Below are 19,196 nucleotides of genomic sequence, written 5' to 3' on the forward strand. Positions count from 1 at the left end.
TTGTCATTTTCATTAGTTCTACTTTCTTCTTTTATTCCCCTCTCCCATTCTGTTCAGCACACCCTTCAGCAAATTCATTCAGTGCATTTTTTTGTTTGTTTCTGAATGGTTGTTTTTGGTACTGTGGGTGGCCAGAGAAGTTAGAGGAGCTCTTGTTCCTCAGCTCTCATTCCTGAGAGATAATGTCTTCAGGTTCTGGCAATGGGAGGCACAGAGGTGCCTGTTTTTCTGCTGTAATTTTCTGAATTACAGCCATCTGGGGCTCTGCCTAAACACATCAGAAAGAGCCACATCAAGGTTGCTTTAAACTGTACCCTTACCAAATTCCTATTTCTAAAGCTGGCAACTTTGCAGAAGGCAAAATGCTTATTCCTTGCACTTATTGGCTCCTTCTCTTTGTTTTGCTTGCAGCCTCTTTTTTTTTGTCTAGGAAAATCCACTGTAGTTTCATGCTCCAAACAGCATGGCTGTTTTTGTAGCTCTTTGCGTTCTGTTTTCTGGAGCTGCACGAAATCGAGCAGGATGATCAGAATTGCAGTTTTAGTTGTCCAGGACATGGATGGTTCTGCTTGGTTGGGGAATGACAGATGAGGAAGGGAGAGCTGTGCAACAGCTTGAAATAGCCCATAGATCATCTATAAGCAGGCAATTAACCTCAGTGTGGAGGTCTCAGTCCAGGTCTTTCCAAAACCTTAGCATGAGTTGCAGGCGGTATTTAAGATCTCATGAAAGAAATCTGTGGTAGAGAAGATTTCATGCTGGAAAACTACAGCTTGATTGTTCTGAAAACTAAAGGAATAGGTAGAAATGGGAAAAACAGCCTACCCTTTGAGATTTAGAAGCAAATCACTTTTTAAAATGATCACCTACCATTGCATGAATCTATTTCAGATCAATTTCAATTACACATAAAAAAGAAGACTTAGATGAAGCATGTGATTTTTACACAGTCTTAATCCTACTCTAACTAAAGTCAACAATCTTTATTCAGTAAACTAACCTGTTTTATCTATGTAAAGAATTCTATGATAAAATAATATTCAAATTCCTAGTGAAACATACAGAAGACTTGAAAAATCATACCATTAATTTTGTCTTTTGAACCATTTTCCGGACATAAACTAGTCTTAGGAACTGTATCGATTTTTATGTCACTTTAGTAGTTTGATATGCACTGTTTTTCTAAAAAGTTCACTTTATTATATTTGTTCCTGACAGCTCATGCCCCTATAGGTTCCAAAATGAAACATTTTCATAAGCTGTCAGCAAAGGCAAATGTGTATGGGTTTGTTGTTGTTATTTTAAGAAATATTTTCTGCATTTTAAGTGCCTAAATTATGAAAGATATTTTGATTATAAAACATTTGATTAAAATGACTACATTTTTGGAGCTACTTTGCACCATAGAGGACATCTTCAAATTCCTCTGTTTTCAATGAATTCTGCAAGACTCCAGTGAATTTCTGCTAGGTTTTTTACATATTTTCATGCTTGATGTTTCTGGTGGTTTTTTTTTTTCCAAAAAATAAAAAATAAAATCAGAAGAGGGGAAAAAATAAGGATGTATCAAGGTATCTTTGACGGTTAAGTGTAGAGGTGATCAAATGGCCATATTTTTCCTTCCTTTAGGCTAGAACTAGTAAAGGGATGTTCTTTTTAAAAAAAAAAAACAAAACATCATGGCCATAGAAATGCTTTGTTTTTATTTTTCCACTTTCTTTTTATGCAAAAAAAAAAAAAACCCTAATGTTTGGGTGGCTTTGTTTTTTTACAATTTAGAAATAGACCTGAACTGTATTTAAAAAATTAGACTTTAGATCTGGATTCTTAAATTACACTGATAATTAAAGTATTTTGTTCCTCCATATTATTAATTTGCTCTGGTGGTGTTTTAAGTTTCTCTATTTATTACTTTTTCCTCATATATTGTTCCTCATTTCTGAGCATACTAGGGGAAATAAGCTTCTCTATAAATATGGAGAGAAGGGAGAGAAAAGAAAAATGGATGAGAATAGGTCATTAGAGTCACCATGTTTCCCCTGGTGTCCCTGTAAGACAATGCACTTATATGCTACTTTCCATCTTTCAACAAAGACAACTGTTGTGTACTATGGTCCTTAGTCATTTCTGAATGACTTGGCATATTTTTTCCTTATTGTGCTTTTTTTTTTTAATTTTTCTTTCTGCACTCATGTTGCAGATACACACAAGCAAATATTTGCATGAGTGTTTGTGCATACATACTGGATTTTAGTTTGTTTCCCTTTGAGTCAGTATTCAGGTCTGATGTGGGATTCTGACAAGGAAATACTACCCTTTTAGGAAGATTAATTCCAGTTTATTAAAATAAGAAAGAAAAGGAATTCACATCTTTCGTATTACAGTGGGATGCATCCAGGATTGAACTACATCAACTCTCATTATTTATATACTGAGATACTTACTTCCCTGATTTTTACCGATATTTTCTGGCTAGGCATTCCAGAAGGCTTATTATTATTATTCCCATTTTAGAGATGTGTTTGCAAATAGGAAGACAGGCCGGGGAGGTAACGAGACTTTGTATTCATTCTAGTGCTGACAAGTATGATATACACATCAAAAGGTCTGGCGGGCTCTCTTCTTCTTCCCTAGCTTTTTCTGGGATTGCCTCTTTCACAGAAGGTGCTACCAAGTTTGAATGTGGCTATTGTGTACACAAAAAAACAATTCACAGATTGACTGCCTTGGGATTTTCTAAACAGCTCTTATAAAGGATGTAGAAAGAAAAGAAACAGCAACAGAAATGGTGTCGTGGTATAGAGAAAGAACACATCTTCCCCCTTTTTTTCTTTCACCAAAGTGCTGAATGCTCTTACATACTAAGAACTGTACTTGAGATAGTTGTTCCTAGGAAATTTATAGTGCTGTCCAAAAAATTGAACAAGGTGTACCTGATGACTGTAATCTGAATTAAGTAACTGTAAATTTTCAGTGATATAGAACCATTTCAGTCTGTGCTCTAAAAAATGTAGAAAGGAAAGGAAATGTTCCCTACCCCTTAACTTTCAGTCAAAAGTCTGTTTAGTAAAGAATAAACATTGCCAAGGTATTTACTTTATCTCAATACGTGGTGCAGATTGGAGTATATGCTGTGATGTGGCAAAATACAGGCTGCCTGATTTGGGATTGAATAAGGTTTGATGACTTAATTAGGCTACCCAATTTTGAACAGAAAAATGGTAGTAGTTGGTCTCTTCAGTAAAAACTACTTGGTAACAGGGCATTCATTGTTTTATACTGAAAAACTTCCACCAATTTGTGGACTTCTGCATTTAATAGTATTTAATAGTGCTGTATGAACATTTCCATGTGGATGGATCAAGTATAAAAGATTGTATTCCTTTTGCGTTATTCATCAGGTAAGTCATCTGTGTATTTTGCACAGATTATCTCCTTGTGTGAATGTTTGTCTGAATTTCTTTCCATTCACTTTAAACATTAAATATTTTGCTTCATTGAATAACATATTTCTGTCAATTGAAATGTTTTTTTTAGAGGGGGAACCAATCCATAAAAAAGTTAGTGATCTTTGCCATCATTCTGTGGAACGGGTGTCACCTTTCGTGTTCTCTTGCAACTTGTTCCTGTTAGACCCGTGGCCAGAAAAAAGCCACATAGGTCTGAACTGTTCATCCTTAAGTGACAAACTTTCACATCTCTGACCTCCCAGGGCAATGTATTAATCTCACTGTTTATAAGAAAGAGAGGCAGAATACGGCCAATCTCTCCTATCGCAAGTCTGCTTTTGTGCCAAAATAATTATAGTAATAAGGCATTACTTTATTATTATTTCTGAGGGAGATGACAGGGCAGATACAATTGTAACCCAGGAGTACAGTCACTACTCAGGTCAAGGTGAGGCATGTGCCTGTTGGCAGCAAGGGGGGAAAGGGAATTTGTCCTGGCTTCTGGGCAGTTGTGAACTTGGACATACGTTGTTCATTGGTGGTGATACTCAGCATGAGCATCAGAATGTGATTCTATTGCTAGTTTCTAATACAGTGTAATTCTTTGATACTGCGGCTGCTGTGCTAGACTATAACGTGAAGTGACAGCCATAGCATTACAGTTGGCAATTTTGAGAAGTGATAAGAGTTCTTGTTTACTCTGTAAATGTAATAGTTTGAATTTGTCAGACTTGGCCTTCTGTGTTACGTAAGGGAATAATATACAATGTTTTTGTGCTATTTTCCTTATTATTCCCAGAATTAAATTCCTGGTTCTGTTCCTTGGCATAGCACAGATCAGTGTCCTTAGAATTCTGTGTGTTGATCAGTGTCAGAATTTGATTGTATCAAGAAAAACATTCTATACTGTTAATGATGACAGATACCATTAAATTATTCCTCTGCTATTTTCTTTTATGTTCACACATTTTCTCCATTAATATTGATGGGCGTTAGGAGCACATACTGAGAGGGAAGCAAGTCCCTGAATGTTGTATTTTGCTCTTTGTGGAGCTGACAATATAATTTTGTCTAAATGTAGGGAAAACTGCTAACAATTTTTATACATTAAATTATAACTGAGAACTAATTCAAGGATCAAAGATGTTCTTTGGGAGAGATCACTTTAGTGGTAGAAAAAGTGATTACTTTTTTTTCCCAGTCTCACATATTTGTACTGTATGTCTTGGAAATACCATTCCCTACAGTTTCTGAATCTTGATGTTTAATTTAACACAAAGGTCTTTGAGCAGCACAATGGGAGGGAGGCTTCTGCTAGTAAAGAAACCTCATAGAAAGAAATTGAAATGTACATGTTTTTTCTCATTTATCAAAGAAGTGCAAAAATCTAAAGTGACATTTTATATCAAATGAATTATGAACTGTGTACTTTGTACCTAAGGGAACAACAACTAAATTAGACTTCTGTTAAAAAGAGAGAGAGAGGAAAAAATAGACTTTTAATAAAATATATAGCCATTTTTTGTATTTTGTCTGAACCTGACAAATTCTGTGCTTTGCAAGAGCAAACTAGAATGTAGGCTACTTCAAAGGCTGTGTGCTTTGAATACCTCACAGTGAATTGAGAATCAGGTTAAGATAACACACAAATCAGAGTTTCTATTTAATAAGTATTGTTGGTTTGATAAGTTTGTTTTCAGCCTTGTCTAAATCAAATGAACTGTCATAGATAGCATGTTTTTTAATAGCTTGAAGACAGAAACAAGAAGTAAATTACTTTTTTTTTAATTCTTCCATTTGTGTGAATACGTTTGCTACTGCAGAGGATTTACGGGGAACCAAATTTTAGAAGACATTTGATTGAAGTGTGAGGTGAATTTTCAGAGTTATGTCTGAAGTATTTTAAAGGCATGACTTATGAGACAATGTCTTCAAGTGAGCAACATTATCTCTCACCAAAGAAAGAACTCTCCCTAAAGTTAAGAGTTTGTATAGTTTATGTGATTTTGTATACTCACAATTTCTGAATTTCATTCATGAATTTTAGTGGGAATATATTTATTTCAGTACATTGATATAGAAGACGCTTTGATATTGTGATAAGCACCTACACCATAGGGAAAACTAGAAATGAGAAGCTAAAATTCTGTGGTTTCTTTGACAATATATTCAGCGCTCCTGTTGTGCTTTTTGATATATGAACAAAATATCCAAGAACTAGATGCTTTTCTCATGTCATATACATATATTTCATAAAGATATATTTCAGAAGACTAAGAAAGTCAGAATATATAAAAGCTTTCAGAAACTCTGAAAGCTCCTTGCAGAAAACAAAAGTGTATGAACAGTGACTGTGGGAATATCATGCTATGAACATATAATAACATTTGAAATGCAACAAGACCAGCTTCATTTGTAGCTTTAGTATCTTTATATATCAGTACAAGCAAGAGGCTTGAAACAAAATCAAAGCTGTTATGTAATATATTAATGATGGAACAACTTCAACTGAGATATCCAAATGTACTCATACCTGAGGAAGCAGTGTCTTGGTCTTTAGGTAACCTGGGCAAAGTTGACATTCTCAGAAATGATAAAAACATCCAGTCGTTTAAGTAATTCCACTATGAAGAATGGTTTACTATTGGCACAAAGTGTCACTATAGGTACTTCTAGGGAAATGTAAATGGATTGGTTTTCCTCATTTCTAACAGGTTTTATTTTTACTATTCAACAGTACTTCTTAAAAAAACCTTGCTCTTTCTATTTCCTAATCATAGTACTCTATAGTATTTAATTCAAAACATTATAATAAACATGTAAATGCCACTGGAAATGTGGTGGAGTAAATGCCTGTTTTTCTGTATCAGAAAGGGAAGGAAAGAGGTGACAGCTGGAGTGGGTGCACCATTTTGAGAGAGCCACAGCAGAAATGTGGTTCCCTCCAGGCATGCTGTAGATTCAGACTGCTCAGCTATCCAAGGAGATGAGAGGGGTAAAGACAATAGGAACTGTGACTGTTGGATGAAAGAAACAGTTTGCCTCTGAATTTCCTTATTAAAAACAGGCAAGGTTAGTTTGTTTGTTTATGGTATCACATATCACATAAAAGAAGTTGATTTCCATCTGTGAAAATAATCCAGCTTTGTGTTACTTGGGTAGTTATCGAGGAACTTCATGAAAACCTCTTTTCTTCCTCCTTCTTAAATGAAGAAAGGATTTAAGGGGGAAATTGTCAGTTGCAGCTTCAGTTGTTTCGTGTTCAAAAGGTAGTCCAGTGCCCTGGATCTCACTTATAGAGGATGTTCAAGATATAATAAGACTGTGCTACCCACTGTGCATAGTGGCTCCCTGAAACCAGCTAATCAGTCATCTTGTCAGATCCATTTTCTATTTATGGACACTCTCAAGCTGGGATTCCATCATAAATGGCAATATTGTCATATTCATTGCACGGAAATTTATGGATTAAAAATAAATCTTACTGAGGATCCAATATTTGTAACCTGTATTGTTCTCTTGTGTACACTTACAAATATATAAACTCATGCTTTGATAAATACACATCAGTGGTAGGGTAGATAATTCTGTGAGTGGTATTCCATGGGCATATTCATACTGCAGCAGTATGCATGCTGCCAGCATTTGAACCAGAATTCATATTTGACTCAAACAGTTGTCTTTTCCATTATCTCACTTTCTTTTTCATTTAGGTCACTATATTTTCTTAGTTTCTCTTGACATATACTGCAGAGAAAGTACAATAATCATTTGCAAAAAAACCCCACATCCACTTGCCTATGTGGAGTGCTGCTTTCTGTTTTTGAATACACTATGTCATCTGTTTGCTTTCAGTCATAGAATAAATTATGTAGTATATCAGAAATTAATTTTCACTCAACTGAACACTCCAGAAATGTCCATGCCCTTTTCTTTTAATTTTTTTCCTTCTTCATCTTCTCTGATTTTAGAGACCCACATTGAATTATTAGGGTAAAAAGTGTTGATTGTGAAATCATCTTGTTCATTTTCTTTCCATGTCTCATTACATTAAGGTGTTTTTTAATCCAATGGGGATTTTCTGGTTCGGAATCTTTCTGCAGCAGCTTGATCCTATTAATATATGTTCTTTTTATCCAGGACATGGATCTCTGTCTTTGCAATTTTTTTTTGGTGACACTGAAGATTATTATCTGCATCTATTACCTTGCTCTCCTCCATACTTTAAGGCACATAGGTTCAGACTTCTTCCCCTGGAACTTTTTCAAGCAATAATGACCTCATTTGCTTTTTTTTTGTTCTTTTTTTTCCTCTCTGAGGACTCACATATTTCCAGAGCTACTGAACTTTCTAAGAAAGGTTGTACCAGACCCTACCACCTCCTATATCTTCATCCCAAGATTGGGATCTCCTTGCAATCAGCCATGCTGGTAACATGGCACTAAGAGCTTAGCTCTTTCACCTCTTGTTTCAGAGCTCATCTAGTGCTCCTTGCCATCACAGAAGATGACTATTCTGCCTTCCTATCATCTCTACCATAAACGTTTTTAAGCCTTTCAGGACTTCCTCAAGTAGACTACTCATTTCCTTTGTGTTTCTTCAGTGTAAGTAGCTAGCTCATCAACATACTTTTCACATGACAGCTAGAGGAATAGCCACACTCAAAATAATATTGTAGCTACTGTTTTTCCAGCTTTCACCATCTTCTAGAAAGATTGGTTCTTAGAGTTCAGCTTGCTAAAACCTCAGAGATATATTTATTCCAAGAACTTAAACAGTGCAAGCTCCTCCTCAGGCTTTTTGTATCAAACTAGAGGGATAAACATCAGTGCTATTTGTTGGGAATAGTTACGTTCCTCTGCCATTTTTCAGTTCAACATAAATCAGACATAAACATCAAGGGTCAGGTTCCTTGATTAGTGCCTTCCATCTGATTCATATACTAAGTTTTTATCCCTGATTCCTGAAATGCACTTTAAGTGACTCTTGATAGAAAGGATGAAATCTTCCTGAATAATTATCCGTGGTTATTGCTCTGGTGGGGACATCATCTTAGCTACAGAAGTTATAGCTATGTAAGAACTGATTCATTTCAAATATGATGGAAAGTGCTAAAAGCTTGCCTGCAGGTCTTTGAAGTTCTGTCATCAATATTAAGAAGGAAACTTCTGTTTAGCCCAGGGACTCCTTGCCAACACTCTGTGAAGCGACCACCAGAGACAAGAGGTGTCAGTGTTTCCATCAATGTGAAAGATACTGCAACTGCCTTTGGCCAGATCTGTCTGCCTTCAGACATCAGTTGTAAGGAAAACTGCAAGATTCTGAAGATGATGCCAAAATCTCTCTCCTTCTTCCTCTCCAAAAAGAAGAGCAAATGAAAAAAAGAAATCTTGAAACTCATTTCTAAAGCTGTTTAATGCAGCTTGAAGATATTATATGAAGATGAGTGTAATCCTGTTCCATCTCCTGTAATCACATGTATTCCTTCACATACATGAAGAGCAATGCTCATTCACAGAGGTATTTAATTTTTCAGGTAACTTAAGATACATGTGACCCACAAGAGTTTGTAGGTTTTTATGTGATTTCTGTCTGATTTTGTAAAATCAATACTTACATTTTTCTTCACTGTCTTCACAGTCATTTTTTTGTTAAAAAAAGTGATATGACAGTTATTGGCTAGTCATCCTTTTAACTACTGTAATGAACAAATAGTTTTGCTATGCAGTTATAAATTCCATCCAATGTCTTTATTACAGATATTATAATAATTAATCACTCAGCTAATTGCTTATTGGCATCCTTTTGTGTCTTTTAAAGTTTAGCAATTCTCTACTGAGTAGCCTGGGAAAACTTTCTAGAGAAGAAAGGCAGATTACCACTTAAGAAAATGTGAAGAAGACAAGTCTATAAGACATCTTTATACTATTGACTTCAGTAACAAATAGCACTTAAAAATAGTTTTAAGAGATGCCTTTTCTACTTGAAACTCATATCTTGATTGCAGATGTTGAATCTGTATGAGAGGAAAAAAATTTCATTAAAAGGAGGATGAGGTCTGATGTTGTTTCCATTTAAAGCAGTATTAACGAGAGATAGGTAAGCTTCTGCTAGGGTTTTATAAGAGAATTATATTAAAGTTCAGGTTTGCAGGCTGTGGAATAAAACCTGAGTTGTTTTTCTGGACATTACTAAAATTGTATTTTGCAACTTGAAACACCAATTATTGCAAGTGAAGGAAAAATTTAAGTTAAAGCTGACATGATTTATGCAGATGAAGATGAATTTAAAATTTTAGAACCTATTAGTTTTATTTTTCTGCATTATTATACCTTAGTTTTCTAAGTAATATTAGTGCTAAAAGCTAACAAATCTACGAAGCTACTCTTTTTCAGTCGAAATTACTACTATAGCAGATCAATAATGCAGGATAGGTCATGAAGAGACATCAAGATATTCTTATACTCTGTTTGTATTATGCTTCAAAAAAGAAAATTTCAGGAATATTAGGTGTGAACAGGTTTTGATTTACTGGTATTATGAGCCATAGCTTTATGTTTCTTTAGTTGCTTTCCCCATAATACAGCTTTCCTAACTTCCTGAGCCCCAGCATGGGACAAGCACCAAGGTCACCACATCTTTATCATTTTTTATTTTCAAAATACATCAACGTATTTTGAATGGGATTGTGTAAAAAAGTTAAAATAGGGCTATGTTGTCCCTAGTAGATTTATTGCTAGAGGGAATATTATCTATAATTAAAAGCATATATCAGTGAATTTGTAAGATTAAAAAGAATATCCAAGAATACGCCGTATCTTGATTAGGTGTAAAACAGTGTGGTGGAGTATATGTATTAAAGGAAAATTTGAAACTCACTATGCATTGAGTAGGAAAGATGACTGGGAAAAGAAGGTTAAAAGAGAAACTAGTGAAGATATGAAGCAGAGGAAAAAAAACCAAAACAAAACAAAGAAACCAGTCTTGCCAACAGATAAAGGTTTATAACTATCATGCTCTTCTAGTGATGATATCTGGCCCAGTATCACATCTTGTCTTTCAGTTAAATGGAACAAAAATACATGCCCATGTTCAGAATTATGGTGAATGCAGTGTCTGGAATTATTTGGGCTGCACAAATAACTAGATAACAGGCATACCTGGGAAAATCAGGAGAAACAAATGTCAACTTGCAGAACAGATTGCCATAAAAAGTGTTGTAATGAGATGATCTCAGTATGGGCACCTAAAATAGAAAATGAATCAGGAGTATCTAACAACCAGTGCAATGAGATAAAGAAATGAGATTTGTGAATTGAACCTGGAAAAGAGTGAGTAGCCATGACTGAGCAAGACATTCACCTAAGGACAGTCTGACTGCAACTGTTTCTTTGTGTTACGGTACAAACTGCAGAGAGTCTACAATACTTTCCCTTGTAGTTAAGTATTTCCAGTTACCATTTGCATACATGTGTATGAAGAATGTTTAGGTAAGATGCTTCCTCTATGCTAAATATTTCGTACTTACAAACAATTATATCTGCCTATCTGAAAATATTATGGATACCAAATATTTTTCTTGTAACTGTTATAGGTGGTGTTACTTCACCGAAGTTGCAGTGAGTTTACACCAAGTTGATAGATAACAAAACCAACTCTTCTGATTTTTCTTCATCTTATTAAAGAATCATTTACACGTTTTTTGACTTAGATAGTTTATTGTCCAAATCTTTCACTTCCTAAATTCTGCTATCAGATAATTCAACTTGCAAGTATATTCTTATGATAAGTATTATGACTATATCTCGGGAAATTAAGTAATCATTTAATACAATGCTTTCTGTCCTAATGTAGCTAATTACTTATAAAGTTGCTGCATATGCTATTTAAGATGAAGAAACTGAAGCAAAAATTTAAAACACTTTTCAAAGATTGCTTAGCATGTTAGCAGTGGAACAAGGATCTGATCTTTCTTGACATCATGAGATGTTTATTAATTAATATTCTGATTACAGTTGACATCTAATCAAATATTTTATTCTGTCTTTGTAATTTCTTCGTGGACAAAGTGTGTCTTTCTTCCCTGTTAAGTTACCATTTACTGGGCAAGATGTTGATTCAGTAGGTTGCAAGTGGAGCGTTTGCCTCCTGAGGGCAATATTAAAGCTTGAAGTGAGCTTTTTGAGTAACATTGCATCTTAAAGACAATATATCAAAGTGATAGATACATGGATTTGTGTTGAGAAATTTTCAGTAGAATTATTGCTGGTTGCCACTTATTACTTGGATAAGGAGTCTCTTGGGAATATGGATTGAATAAAAAGGGTTAAACTGAGGGAAATGTTACACTGAAGACCTTGATGACGAGGAGTATTTGAAATAGTGAAAGAACGTTCTGTATGCAATTTAGAATTGCCAGCTTTTGGGGTAAGTGCTCTTTAGTTTTAATTATCAAAATGCAATCATTTTTACAGAACACCTTTTTCATTATGACTCATCAGACTCCAAAATCACACAGTCCTATCCAATTCCTTTTGGAAGAATGTAATAAGGATATTCTCTGCAAGCTTCAGGAATCTTTTCTGATAAAATAGGTTTGCAATTCTATTGTGTTGGTTTGAAAGTCATGAGGTAGGCTTGTTCTACAGGTTAGTTGACATTCAGAGAAGAGATTTGTCCAAATTTTCTACTCTTCCCTATGTTGAGCATTTGTTGGTAGAAGAGATTTGAACATTTAGCTGAGATTACCTACGCCATTAAAATAACATCTGCACTGTGAATTGTTATTGACATTTAGACAGCTACATCTTTGTTTTTTGATGAACATTCCTGTATCACTATAATAACCACCACTATACATACATGAAGATTAATCAGAGCTTTTACTTAGTGGATCTCAGGGAGCTTTACAAAGAAGGATAAGTATTATTATCTCTATTTAGCAGATTGAGGAAACAGGGACAAAGGTGAAGTGATGCGTCCTGACAGAGCTGGAAATTTAATGCTTTTGCCTCCTCATTCAGTTGCTCACAGTGCCTCTTCAATAACAATGTGAACTTTGGCTTTCTGGTGAAATCATAACTCAGTTAATTAGATTTGTTGTTAGATATAGCCTTTCTACTATGTAGAGAACTACTGTGTGCACTTAAACAGTTGGTGTGTTTTAACTGGCAGACAGTTCAGGTCCGTTTTTAATGAGATAGTACCCTGCTTCGAAGGGACATTGAGTCTTTCTTTTAGTATAAGCTTATGAAACCACTTTAATATCCTTTAATATAAGTACAATAATTGTGCTGTCTGTCTTTTTCTGGATGAGCTTGTCAGTTAAAAACTTCACAAAACACTTTATAAAGAAATGTCAAGATAATTCCTGTTTATGTCAGTGATGGGGAAAATCTTGCATTTTTTTACAACAAAGAGATGTGAAGATGGTTCTGAAATTGTGAAACACTTGATACTAAGGTGACCTCATCTCATATCTTATCCATGTTTTCTGTATGAGATAATGTTATTTTTTGAAAGCCTCACTGTATTTTATATCCATAAAATTTAAAATCCTATATTGTGCAACTGAAGTGCAACGTAATTTATGTTGCTGCATGTTAATTAAGGTAAATATTTGTTCTCCTTTTTATTCTGAGACTGTGATTAATTCACACAGAAGCATTTTGTTTGCAAGTATTTGATTTTGAAGACTTACCTGTGAAGTCAGACAGCATTTTCCCCTCTGAATCGAGATGCTCTCAGGCTCTTGATCTACTGGCTGCCAACCCTGCCTGTGGCAGGGAGGTTGGAACCTGATGATCCTTGAGGTCCTTTCCAACCCAAGCCATTCTATGATTGCATGATTCTGTGATTCTACTAGTGATCCTTGAACTTAAGAGAAAGGGAATGAGTCTCCAGATTGATGCAATCCACGTGTGTACGCTTCTATAAAATATAATTAGGAGCTGGATGAGAAGAATTTCAAGTTCCCCAATCAAAAGCATGAACAATTAACATCAAACTCATAACATGTATTTGTGTGTGTCTGTGTCAGTATAAACAAAAAATGTGGTATATGACTGGTGATTTTTTTCAGGGTAGATGCCGTCCTTTTATCTATTCCAGGGACTGTGGAATTTGGACAGTGTTTCCCAAATTCAGTTAATTTCCCTTTTAATAACCTCCTCATAATTGAAGATCATAAAACTTATTGTAAAATACTGTTCATGTACAACTTATGCCATGAGGCGTATCACTGCACCTTGAGTTACAGATCTGTGAGACTTCTTCTAATAAAGAAAGAAGAAAATAGCAGCAACAAAAATATTTCTTGAAAGGACCAAAGAAAGAAGCTAATAGTAACTACTGGACCATGAAAAGCAAAACTATTATACAAGAGATTAAATGACAAAGGCAATAACTTTCTAGTGTTTTAATTCTCTGGAAAAGAGCTACAGACGTGCATTGTTCCAGATGTGTTTATGTACACAAAGTTTCTTCAACAGACTGTTGAAGAAAAAAAAGACAAAGCCATAAACTCCAAGTTGGCATAGTTCATTTTACTGCATACAATGAAATTTGCAGCAGTTAAAGGTCATTTGTAGCATCATTAGTGACAGATTTTGATCTGCAGTTCCTGGACTTCATAAAAACTAATTTCCTTAACAAAACCATGGGCGAGTGACTGAGACTTCAGTGAATCTATTTTGATTTCTACCTGAAAAGCTTTATTTTCTGTTAAAATTTAATTTACTTTCTTTTTAAATTATTATAAATTTAAGGGTGAGAAAGCATCAGGGTGATAAAAGATCTGATTGATATTAGTCTTGCTCAGTAATATTTTTGTGAGCATCTCTCTGATTTCTAAGGGTGGCAGAACTGGGCACAAGGAGAAGCAGATAGTATATGAACAGGTGGTAGAGAATATGTTGCTTATGAATTCCTTTTGGTGTTTGGAGGTTTGCTTTTAGCAAAATGATATTAAGTGTTTTGGAAAAAGAAAATAAAATATAGTCCAGTAGTGAAAATGTTAAACTAAATGGACCGTGTTAACATTGCTGTTGATCCTGAGGAACAGTTTTTCCAGTATGTGGAGCGTTTTGTTTCCACCCGGCATATGTTGTCCGTGGTTTTCTCTGCTCTAATTCATCCATGCTTTTCGACAGCTCCAGATGGTGTGATGCCTCCGAGGCTTTCATCTGCCACTCCGACCAGTCTTCAGGTTGTCTGGTCTACACCAGTTCGCAACAACGCCCCAGGCGCACCCAGCTACCGACTCCAGATGCGGCAGAGGCATTCTGCTGGTGACATTCTAGAGTACGCAGACCATTGCAAAGCCACCGTCAACTGCTGAGCAAGAAAAGTCCTGTTATTTTAAATATGGCTCACCCTTAGGGTGGCTGGTTTTGTTTGCGAGACATGTAATGTTTTAGTCATTCCTTTCAGTGCTAGAATGTTTAAAACTGTAGCTTGTGCGACTTTTCTTTGCAGGTTGCTTTCCAGCCCAACTGCTTCCTTACAGCACAGCATCAGAGATCTTCAGCCATACACTGAGTATGAGGTGAGAGTGGTTGCCTCCAATGGTTATGGCCATGCCTATAGCAACTGGACTTCAATGACTACAGCAGAGGACAGTAAGCAGTCCACTCTTATTTATCTTCATTTAGCACAAAATAGAAATAACAGATCAGCTGCCATAGTACATATTTGGATATCTAGCCTTCTTACTTAAATAGTAGTAATGTGCTTCCTTCCTGAGTATGCATTTACAGTAACAACTCCTAAGGGATCAGTATCTGTTTTCTTAGATTTTTATAAAACATGAATATTTAAATACATATCTGGGAAGTAATGCCTTTTTTTATATATGTGATCTCTCTGTGCACGTGCTCATATATGGTTAGTTTAAGTTATGCTTACAAGTACTGCTCTCTAAATTGGCATTCCTTTATGTTTGAGGACTTCATTCTAGGTAGGTGATTCCAAAAGTAATGCCTCCTATTAATTTCCACGAGAGCTAAGGAACAGCCCTCATATATGTTCCAGAAGGACTTCATAGGAATGTGTGTTTTGTGAAGGCTTCCTGCCTTCTAACTGTATCTAACTCCCTGAAACAGAATTTTAAAATTCTACACCTACCATTTGTACAAAAATATTTTTTACTTACACTAAAAAAAGATGCCTTTTAAATGCACTTCTCCTACCTACAGCAAGAGACAGCACTATGCAAACTATTTGACCAGAGTCAAATAATTGTTGCAATATTAATTAAATAATCATAGGTGACTGGTTGTAGTCAGGCTATGAATGCAGATAAGTGTAATCTGATATTCATTTTTGATAAAATAACGATTACAATACAAGAAATGAACCTTAACAAACATTTACAAGGGTAGATAATGCACCTTCAGTATTTAAAGGTGAAGTACACTGTTTACTTATATTAACTAATTACCTACAGGTGATGTATGAAAATAAATATTTTCACAGTTAAAGCTTACATACTTTTTTCAGGTAAATTTCTTTGGTGAATTATTTGTTGAACTTCAAAGAAAATACACATCTCCTTTCAAAGTGCTGTCTCAAAATACATAGCCATCCATTGAGAGAAAGGACAAAAACGAAGTTGTGTCAAAACTGAATATGTACTGCAACAATAGTTTAGGAGCATCAGGTTAAACTTACAGTCCCAAATATAGATGTCATACCAGTGTAAAACACCCTAAGGCACTTCGGTGTGCAGGCAGTAAAAATGAGATATCAATGAAGACAGTCTATTAGGATTTTAGTGTTATATGAACTTCTTCTAAGTCTGCATCCTGTTCAAAATGCCTTGCTTTCTCATTAAACAAGGTATAAAAGAAAAAAATCTCTTTATAATGTACTTAATTTCTCCAAAATTTGCTACGTGTTCATTCATTACAGATTTAAAAAACGTGGGTTTTTTTTGAAAAAAAAAAAAAATCCCAAAACATTTTTACCAAAAAATTTGGCTACTGTATACCACGCTGCAGAGGAAGATGAAATTATATCTGTTTTTTCAAAAAACAAAACCAAAAAAACAAAACAAAACAAAAAACAAAAAAACCCAACCAACCAAAAAAAACGAAGTCGGATTTTTGTGTAAGTATGCACAGTTAATTCCAGATTTGTCACGTAACATTGCTCAGAGACTTTATCAAATGCAAAATCTTCTAATCCAGAATCCAATAGAAAAGGTTCTATGGAAATGCTGGCACCTCTTTGTTAAATCAAGGAACTGTTGAACAGACTACATGGCATGAGTCTGAAGAGCGTAGAACTGTTAATATGGAAAGTGATGGGACTGGCAATGACAAATTCAGTTTCAGATCAGTAGATCACTATTTTTCATTAACAAAGATCAGTGGGAATGAAAAGTATTGCTCAGTTTTGTCATGCGTTTTAGGTACCCTCAACACAGGTAACAGTCGCATCCTATTAATTTCAATTTTCTCTGATATCAGTGAATACTAGATTTGCTCTGAAAGTAGTGCCTCCTATTTTATTATGTTGGCCTGTAACATCAGATGTGGATGTTGATGGTATGGCAGTAGAGGTTAAACCTTCCTGCCAATATTCCTCTACATTTTATTGCCGTGCAACAGATAGGAGCAGAGGAGCAGTATGACAAATTTATGTCTAACATGGAACTGTGTATGAAGATGTCACTGAATTTCTCCATGGAACCTCTGACATTTATCAATGCTTGCTGTGTGTTTATGGAGACCAAGCAGTAGGTGTGAGCTGTGAGCCTGTAGTGGGGCATTTCAATAGTGATGACACTGCGTCAGCTCTTCTGGTGAAGATTTTTACAAGCATGGCATCCAGGTTCTTGTTCACAAAATTTTTCTTGTTGCCAAAAAAAATGCATAGCTAATGGTGGTGACTAAGCTGAAAAATAGTACTTTGTAGCTGAGAATTTGCTGAATCAAGTAGTGTTATAGCACTCCTTATAATTGTTGTAGCTTCCATTGAAGTAAATAGGAGTCATTACTTTTGGAGCAACCTACATATATACAAGTTAACTGCTTCGTAGACCTTGGATGGCATCTGTGTAGCAGACTGAAACATTTTCCCCTGCAAAATTCAAATTCAGTGATGCCTGAAGTTAGTATGGAAAGTAGTAGATGTTTCCAAGGCAAACAAGAACAAAAAATATATAAAACATGTATACCATTGTTTACACCATCTAAATACTTTAAAATCAGCAGTCCACTTTCTTCTTTAGCTAAAGTACAATATCTCATATTTAAAAAACTTTCTGTAGTTCCATTATAAACTTTCAGTCTCCAAAGGGAAAAATATTTTTCATAAAATGCCATATTCCATTTGTATTTAAACTGCTGCAGAATACATGCTGATACGTATGTCTCTAGTATCCAGCAATCATTGTAACTGACCAACAAAAAAAACTTTCATTGATGACAAAGGACTCTGGTTATGGTGTCACTGTAGAGGGTTGCCATCTGTGAAAAGATGTTCAACTCAGTTGTTTAAGACTGAATGATTTTCAATAGGTATAAGCAGTATTTCTGTCAGGACTTTAGTATTTTTCTTATAAAACTGCATATACTGACAGCTTGTTGCAAAACTACTCTTAATTCCTGGGCATGCTAACCAATAGACTTGACTTTTTAAAGTAACATTTGACAGTCAAAGTTCCCTGCATCTCTTGCTCTGGTGATATATATGTGTACACTGAGTTCTTATTGAATTCTATACAGTGATTGTATGTCTTTTCTTATTTTTTTCCCACCAAAGATTAAGTATTTATAGGAATAAAATATATGTGTGTGTGTTAATATATGCACGTGCCTCATGGTTCATAGGTTCATAGGTTCATAAGGTTGGAAAGGACCTACAAGATCATCTAGTCCAACCATCCTCCTATCAGTATCCCTACCCAACTAGTAAATCAAATCCCTTAGCACCTCATCTAAACGCTTCTTGAACAGCACTAGGGACGGTGCCTCAACCACCTCCCTAGGCAGGCCATTCCAGTGCCTGACCACTCTTTCAGAGGAAAAATGTTTCCTCAGGTCTAATCTAAATCTTCCCCGGAGCAACTTGTGGCCATTCCCTCTCGTCCTGTCATTATGAATGTTGTGAATGTAAATCATCACATCCACTTTTAAAGGCAGTGTAATTACATTAACGCAGTCTGATAATTTCACAATATAGAGTAAATTTCATATTTTACTAAAGAAAAATATTTAGCAAACTAGGAGGATGTTGGGAATCATTAAATAAAATTTAGGAAATGCTGCCATAGAAGTCATAAGTTCATAAGTTCATAAGGTTGGAAAGGACCTATAAGATCATCTAGTCCAACCATCCTCCTATCACTATCTCTACCCAACTACTAAATCAAATCCCTTAGCACCTCATCTAAACGCTTCTTGAACAGCGCTAGGGATGGTGCCTCAACCACCTCCCTAGGCAGGCCATTCCAGTGCCTGACCACTCTTTCAGAAAAGAAATGCTTCCTCAGGTCTAATCTAAATCTTCCCCGGAGCAACTTGTGGCCATTCCACAAGTCTGTTACATCTGTTGTGTGAAAAGGGCGAAGAATTTTGGATTAAATCCCTTTGCATTTCAGCTCATCCTCAAATATCAGAGGAGTTTTGGGCAGCTTAGTTTAGATTCTAGTGATGTCCCATTCATCGCTACAAATCTAGACATGTTCAGTCAAGTTTATGGATTCACAAATAGCACTCTGACCAATTCCTCTAGCTGTGTTCA

At 35.4% G+C, this 19,196-nt stretch overlaps 1 protein-coding gene across 1 annotated transcript in view; it reads left to right on the forward strand.

Moving 5' to 3' along the window:
- Window positions 1-19,196, forward strand: part of USH2A (usherin) — a 354,043-nt gene that overhangs the window by 212,092 nt on the left and 122,755 nt on the right. Inside the window, exons 38-39 of the mRNA XM_065744176.1 lie at window positions 14,600-14,750; window positions 14,925-15,067. Of these exons, the coding sequence (XP_065600248.1) occupies window positions 14,600-14,750; window positions 14,925-15,067 (294 nt within the window). The remainder of the gene's footprint in view (window positions 1-14,599; window positions 14,751-14,924; window positions 15,068-19,196) is intronic.

Source organism: Cyrtonyx montezumae, unplaced genomic scaffold (assembly GCF_038088225.1).
Source record: "Cyrtonyx montezumae isolate F1298 unplaced genomic scaffold, pur_monq_1.0 scaffold_0, whole genome shotgun sequence".
In the NCBI taxonomy this organism is placed as follows: Eukaryota; Metazoa; Chordata; class Aves; order Galliformes; family Odontophoridae; genus Cyrtonyx; species Cyrtonyx montezumae.